The following is a 7,972-nucleotide window of genomic DNA, read 5'->3' as shown; positions in this document are numbered from 1 at the left end:
TGAACATGAATATCACTTAATCTAAAATGCTATTTCTTACTTGCAGGAAGATTACTGTTGGCATTTAACACTGGTGTTTGCCTGGTGAAGTAACCAGGAGGCCCTGCTGCCTTCTGCCTGCTCTGGCAGCTGAGGACACCCAAGGGCTTTCTGTGCAGCACAGAACAGGGAAGCACGGAACACCACCAGGTAGTGGGAACAAACCATCTGTCTCATTTAAAAAAGAAGAAAGGGGTTGGTTTTAATTTTGTCTGACAAGGTGTATGTGGTCATTGTCTTCTTGTATGGACAGACCTCAGGTGAGTGCCTGCTTCGTGCTTTGTCATCAGCTTTCAGGGAAAATACGTATTTCAGGTTTTCCGCGTCACTGGTACCATGTCAGAAGTATTTTCTGGGCTTGCTCTTGCTGGCCTTGTCATCTTGTGAAGGGGAGAGGGAAGTGTTTGTGTTTTATGGGCGGGAGAGTTGGGGCAAAGGACCATTTTCAGCCTCCTAGGCTGGGGCTGCAGTTACTGAGGGAGCTGGGTCACACTCCGAGCTTCTGTTTTTGTCATGCAGAAGAGGGACAACATTACTGTCTCCCACCAAGAGAGATGGTGGTGTAGGCTAAACAGTGCATGCAGTTGTAATGAGTTTTTATCCTCTGCCCCATCAGGTAGAAAATCTCTAGTTCTAGAGCCTGATCTAAAAAAGGAATTACTGTTCAAATTCATGTGCTAGACAAGGGCCTAAGCCTGGCGCTTGTCTTTTTTCCCCCTGCATTCTGCCTTGGGGAAAAGATTTTGTACTTAATTATTGGATGTTACCTTTTTCATCAGCTACTTAGCGAAATACAGACTGCGAGGCTTCATATGTAAACGGTCTAAAATGTCAGCAGTCACCTGACTCTCTCAACTCCCTGCTTGTTAAGCTACACGATGGTTTAAGCTGGAATTTAACACCAAACAAACTTAAGGTAACCTCCTGTTTTGTTCATTACAAAGGCACTTGAAAAGTGCTGGAGCCGTTTCCCTTCTCTAAGAAATATTTCCGAGTATTTTGCCAAGGAAAATGAGCTGAGGATAAAGCATTTGCTCTGAGGCAACGCAAGACATTTTCAGTGAAATTCTGTCACAGCTAATAGGAAAAATGGAACACTGTTGCATTCAAACAATTTTTTTTCCCCTCTTCTTCTGGACTTCAGGTGATGTGAGCCCTGTTCTCCCGAATCCTCTCTCGCAGACACACCCCATTTCTGTGTCAGAAGGAATACGCTGTACCGGATCAGACATGAATGCAACTCAGGGGATGGTCACACAGGAAGCTTTAATGGAGCAGTTAGTGATCAATCATCCAGGTAACCTGCTCATTTCTCCCTCCTTTTAAAAGTGACTGTATCATCAAGCCCGAGTTTCTGATATTGGGCAAGTGGTCACAAGCAAAGTTGACAATATGAAAGAATATAAACAGGCAGCTGGTAGATACTTCAATGTGCATGTGTGTCACTAAGATTGGTTTGAATGTCATTCTTCTTACAGATTTTAATAAACCTTCTTTGAGAGTAAGAGAGGGAACTGAGCGCAGTAGCATGTTGAGAGTATGCCCTTTCTAGAGGGTGGGACAGCATAGATGGGGCATGGAGGTGCCAGATAAGGAAAAGCATACAATAGGCTGTGCATCAGATCACAGAGCCTTGGAGTCCTCCTTTAAGAGACAGGAACATAGCTGACTTGGATGGCAAGGGGACTGGGTAGGAGCCTGCAGCTGGTGTTTGCTATCAACCAGCCTCAAATTCGGATTTATTGGTCAAATTCCAGCCACTTCCTTCCTGAAAGCAAATTACTTAACACTAAGTGAGCTTTATTCCTTCTCTTGTGATGGGGTAGCAGCCACTTCCTTTAAATCCTGCGTTTTCTTTTGAATCTGAAAAATGTTGAATTTCCCTCAGCTCTGCAATGTTGAAGTGCGCGCCCGCACGAGACTTTGCAAAGGCTCATTTTGGCCCTCTGCAGGACGTTGCTTGGTTTGATGCCGAGTTTCTCTTTAGAGTCTTCATAATATTGTTGCTCTGCAAATGTTACAGGTTGATCTGGCAGGCATTTTCAGTAGTGGGAACATTTTTAATGCAACCCCATAAACTGGCCCAGAACCCTGCCAAGAACATGGTGTGGTCCATACGTGCACTAAGTCAACCACAAAGTAGGATTTTGACATCAGCCAGAAATAGTACTCTCAAATTCTGTAGGGAGAGAGTGTATTTCTTCCACCTTGCTGGAAGTTTCATTCTTGTGGGCAGGAGATCAGACCTCACTAGGCTAACGACTCTGGGACTGTGACACCTGAGGAGAAACGAGCAGCTGAGACCAGTCTCAGTGAGGTAAACTTTGGGAGCAGTTGTCATCTGACAGAATTATACCAGAAGCTTCAGGGAGAGTGATAAAAGCTGCTGGTAAATAACCTGCCAAGAGGGAAATGCTTTGAACGACGCATTGTTTGGCTGTACCTGGCAGAAGGTCTCTCTCGTGAATGTCATATCCTGGCAGACACAGAGAACATCCTTGCTTATTCGAAGGAGAACATCCTAAGCTCCATCACAGCAGTGCTGCAGTGACCACCAGAAATGCAGTGGGCCTTCACCTTCTTCCTCAGGAGTGACCTTGCCTCATCAAGGAGGAACAGCCTTGGCAGCTTTAACAAGGGTTTCACAGATCTGTGAGACACCGGTGGGCTTGCACGTACCAGAGCTGGATGATGTTTCGGTGCTGCCCTATCCTGGCTGGCCCAGGAGGGCTCTCCCCGACTCAGGGCTGCAGATTTGGGGCAGCACCCTCTGCCCTCCACGTGTGGACACTGCTGCAGAGTGGGGGTGTCCCTGTTCTGCAGGGAGCCCCGGGGTGTGGGAGGGGGATAGCTAGGTACAACAACAATTACTGCCTCTGGAAGCTCAGCAGAGTAGTGACTTTAAAAAAAAAAAAATCCTGTGGAGCCCTGTGAACTAAATACATTGGGTATTTGATGTTCAGTTGCTTCCAGATCTGTTCTATGTGAGTTATTTTTTGGCCAGACCCCATTTTATTTGAAAACATATTTCTGATTTCAAATATCTGTATCTTTGTTGTAGGCATTGCAGTTGCCTCCCACAGCATCTTATATAATATCCTTGGCCCTCTAATTAAAGAAAGGAAAACCTCCCATACGGGAGAAGGATTTCGGGAAAACAACAGAAGGGTCCCCTTGGAGGACGGTTCTTGCTGTTCACTGCCTTCCGTCACTTACCTGGTAAACATTGAGTGCTGTGCAGGCCTAGGGAGAGAAAACATTCCTACGGTATCCCATTACAGAACCTGCCCTTGCTTCCCTGAGCAGAATATGCTCTGTGAACAAAGACGTCAGGTAAGGAACCGTGAACCTAATGGAGAAGGTAAGAAAGGCTGCAGTGAATTGAAGCCTTCAGTTCCAACTCAAGGGATCTCCACATCTGCTGAAAACCATTCCCGGGACACCATCAAATCCCTGACATCTGTGAAAGACAAACAAAAAAAAAAAAGGTTTGGCCTTTTCTGGAGAAGTGCTTCTAAAAAAGAAAAATGGAAGAAGGAGTACTCCACTTTTTCAGCCCAGTTTCCTCCTAAGGAGTGGCCCGTCAGGGATGAAGATGACTTAGACAATATTCCGCGTGATATTGAACACAAAATCAAGAGTATTAACCCTACTCTTACAGTTGATAATTTGATTAAACACACCATATTAATGCAGAAGTTTGAGGAGCAGAAAAAGTGTATGAGTAAGGGTACCTCGGTTGAAGTGCCAGTAGTCGGGCAAAGCCGTCGTTCACAGGACTGTGTTCAAAAGACACGAAGTAAACCAGCAAAACACACCAGGAAAACAAAATCAAAGCAAGAGAAGCAGGTTAGCAGAAGCAACAGGACATCTCACGTACGTGAGCCAACAGCCCGAGATGAGAAACTGGAAGGGCACCTTTCACTGCCTATCAGAAACCAACAGCCATCAGATGTAGCAGTGGAATCTGATGTCATATATAAAAAACAAATTAAGAACCCTTTTCAGGGTTTGTCATGGAGACACAACTTCTACGTGAAAGGGTGCAGAGGTACTACTAACGGCCAGCTGAAGACCAGGACTCGAAAGCCAGGAAGGGCTTTACGAAGGCCACGGTCCTTGGACTCCCCAGAACCCTTTGACTGTGAAACCGAACAGCAGGCTACCGAACCGCAGGCTAACAGAGCTAAGCAAAGCAAACTGCTCCACGCTAATGGGTCTTCCCTCCAACTAAAGACAGACAGTTTTAGTGGAAACTTCAGTTATCCACAAGGCAGTGCGTTGCAAATAGATAATGAAGGTAAATACTTCCTGGAGAGTGATATTTCTGAAGAAAACATCTACAGAACAGTAAAAAAAATCATGGGGATATTAAAAAAACCCCTCATTCCTACACTGAAGGTAGTGGTGTGTGCAAAGAAGATGCAAACTTCTCATTACATCTGAAAGATGGACCCTGCAAAGCTGACACTGTGTGTGAGTTATTAGATCAAACAGCAAACGAATTTAGAAATGTCCATCTTTCAAATTATACAGCCAATGTTAACATGGTAAAAAAAACAGGTGTGAAATACAGACAAACGACTCATAAGAAGAGTGAAGTTATATTTAAATATGACAGTGCCAGCCATCCTGGATCAATGAGGCTGGAAAGCGTAGGATTTACTGATAACTGCCAGCTTCGGTACCAAAAAGCACATGATGGTGATACCTGTGACTGGTTACATCTGGATGACAATTCCGAAGGCAATGAACCACGTCACCTCCCTCCTGCCCATGCTTTTTCAGACACAAGAGGCTGGAGTAAAGCTGTGCAAAAGCTGGGGGCAGCTGCACCCCTAAAAACCTGGAAAGTCAGTACTTATCCCACTCAGTACGACACAACTGTAAATAAAGGTGACTCTGGAGAGCATGGATGTAAGGAAAGTGCTAGTTTTGCAGAATCAATAGATGGCTCAAAAGAGCGTCCAAAACCAGATTTCACAGGAGAAAGTTGTCTGTGCAGTCAGGTTCTTCTGACAGGTCACAGAAAGGAAGAAGAAACTGGCCTTATTGAAGGTGCGAAAGCGCCGTCTGAGGTGGACTTCTGCCACGCTCATGAGGCTGGCTCAGACGCTGTGCAGAACTCTACCTACGAGACAGGTGAAGTAGCGGCACATTTTGGCTCACAGGCTAAAGAAAGTAGAAGCCCTCAAGAGAAAAAAGATCCGATTTTTAAGAATGCATGTACCGTGATATTGGGACAGAAACACTCGGAAGGGACAGAAAACCACAGCATTACAGGAGACAGTGGCATTGACTCCCCAAGGTAAGAAAGCCCATGTAACTATATTAAATGTTTTGTCTTCAAATTAACAACCAGATTTAGGTAGAAACGTTGCTGTACATTTATAATTCCCCTTCCCCAACAACACAGTTCTCATTCTCTTTAAAAACTTTAGTGTTATGTCCCAGAAATACTCAAACTGCACAGTTCTACTATGTCTTTTCACATAAACATTCCCTCTAAACCAGCTATACAAATGCTGCTGTTTACATTTTGCATTTCTTCTCAAGTGGCAAGAAAATAGTATGAGCTCTGCCGTGTGGACGGAGATGGCCAAGCGCAGGAAAGTTAAGAAATACGGTGATGGATAAACTCGGTGTTAAACGTGGTGATTGATTTGTTAGCAGGCAGGTTCAGCTGGCATTGATCTTGCCATATGACAATACCAGCTGTAGACGAGAGTAAGAAGTGCTTTATAGAGGTGTTCAATCAAAGTTTAGAGCACAAAATACCATCTGACTTGCTCACAGAGAGGAGAATGTGTACGTCGTTTGAGCTAGAAGCTTCTGCTTCCTTTCACAGGGTAAGTTTTGCCCGTAACTATACTGGAAAATCCCTTAATGGAAAACAAATTGGTATGAAACAATTTTTTACCCAGTTGCATGTGGAGAAGACCTACAGAACTCTTAACTAACTTGGCAAGAGCATAAGTTAGAACGCTGTGAGGCAAAAACCATATCCAATTTTTTTAGTAGCATCACATATTCTTAAGATCTTAAACAACTGGTATTTAAGTGTAATTAAACCACTTGAGTTCACCTGAGATGCGTACTGTCACCTTGAGAATTTAGTATATGAAAGAACAATCACATACCAGGGTTGTTAAGGAAATTATGATTTTTTTTCCCCCCTTAAGCAGCTTTTGGAGGTGCACTCTCTCAAGCACACTTCTAGTGTATTACTTAGACATCAACACTTGAAATCAGTCAGAGGCTCTTTAGAAAAACACACTTCAAAGGGTCATTTTGATTGTTTGTATTGATGTCATCTGTGGTACTAGAAGCTAAGCCAAGTCAGTTTATTTTTAGAATGTGAAGTCTGATGTCTAATATTTCTGTTATTCTAAATAGACTGAAAAGAAGATGAAGCTTCCTGCCAAATTCTGAAAGCATAAATACTAATGCAGAGAGGAGGACAAAGTGGAAGGACAATCGCAACACAATTCCATGCTGCAGCTAACTTGGGTCATGAATATTTGATTCTTCTTTTAATGGGCTTTGTAAACCTTCCCTTTGTAACGATGTAACTATTCTGTGAATGCGATCAGTCACATCTGTGAGGCTGTTTATAAATCAAAACTGACAGTTAAAACTTCTGATTGTAGTACTTGGAGAACTGATGTGTATTATTTCTGTTGCCGTCATCTTTAATTAGTTTTTGCATCCCTGTGATAATCATAGAATCCCAGAATGGTTTGGGTTGGAAGGGGCCTTGAAGCCCATCCAGTTCCAACCCCCCTGCCATGGGCAGGGACACCTTCCACTAGCCCAGGTTGCTCCAAGCCACATCCAGCCTGGCCTTGGACACTTCCAGGGATGGGGCATCCACAGCTTCTCTGGGCAACCTGTCCCACTGCTTCACCACCCTCTCCAGAAAGAAATTCTTTCTGATATCCAATCTAAACCTCCCCACTTTCAATTTAAACCCGTTACCCCGTGTCCTGTCACTACAGGCCCTTGTCAAAGGTCCCCCCCAGCTTCCTTGTAGGCCCCAATAATGAAAAGGAGAGCTGGTATACTTCATTCCGATCACACCACTGACCTGGAAAGGGTATGCGTTGCTCTAATATGAACCGTTATCAGTTGGGCAAAACTGGTTTACAGGGCAATTCTTGAAAGTCTTTCCTATGTGTGCCACAAAAATAACAGCAAAACAAAGTAAACAAACTAGATTGGTAGGCACCTTGTTACTACAAAAATTCTTGGAATCCTGAGGTTCTCAAACTGTGTCTTGAAGAAATCTCAGCTGTCTTCCTGCACCTACTCGGTGTGTTCATACCCGGCAAGCAGGATTTAGTCTTTGCAGATGAAAAGGTGTCCATGCAGGAGGCAACAGGAAAGGTCAGTGGCATTCCCTTGAGGGGAAACCCTGCTGAGGGCCGGCAGGCTCCTGCTCCGCTCCTCATCGCCCCTCTCCCTTCGCTTTAAGGGAACATCCTGGCAGCCATCAGGTTCCCTTCACAGCTTTTAGGTCCAAAAGACTAATTTTGACTTCTCAATCCTGATTTCTACCCATAGCTCAAGCTCTGGTTTTATGGTGCTAACCAGTAAAGGCCTGTGGTCCTTTGAAGCCTCACAGAGGACCTCGGTAATGCCGTTACTATGTTGGGCTCTTCCACCGATGAAAACTTGTCCCCAGTGGTTAGGGAGACAGAAGGCTGCAGCTGTGATTACCAGTTTTTAATGGTAGTAGAGGTTTCTTTCAGGCAGCGTGTCTTTGGCTGGGAAGAAGCGGAAGAAGCTGCCGGCTGGGGCTGAGGAGAGCCCTGCAGCGCGCCCTCCCGGCCGCCTCAGTCCTCGGCCGGTTTCCGCCACGCCGGTACCGGGATTTTCCCCTCAGGCTTCTCCAGCACCGCCCGCCAGCACTTTCCCGCTTCCTCAAGAGACC

General features: G+C 44.9%; 1 protein-coding gene across 1 annotated transcript; it reads left to right on the top strand.

Annotated features, from left to right (window-relative positions):
• Positions 1-1,128: 1,128 nt before the first annotated feature.
• On the top strand, positions 1,129-5,347 carry LOC104510626 (storkhead-box protein 1-like; the record flags this gene model as incomplete). The annotated part of the gene is given in 3 exon segments (XM_010152938.1): positions 1,129-1,336; positions 3,101-4,393; positions 4,396-5,347. Coding segments are annotated over 3 exon segments (2,453 nt in total), but the record flags the coding sequence as incomplete, so codon positions are not given.
• Between the last annotated feature and the right edge of the window lie 2,625 nt (positions 5,348-7,972).

The sequence above is a fragment of the Eurypyga helias genome, unplaced genomic scaffold, assembly GCF_000690775.1.
Source record: "Eurypyga helias isolate BGI_N326 unplaced genomic scaffold, ASM69077v1 Scaffold50795, whole genome shotgun sequence".
Lineage (NCBI taxonomy): Eukaryota > Metazoa > Chordata > Aves > Eurypygiformes > Eurypygidae > Eurypyga > Eurypyga helias.
This window is presented reverse-complemented; position numbering and strand designations above follow the sequence as displayed.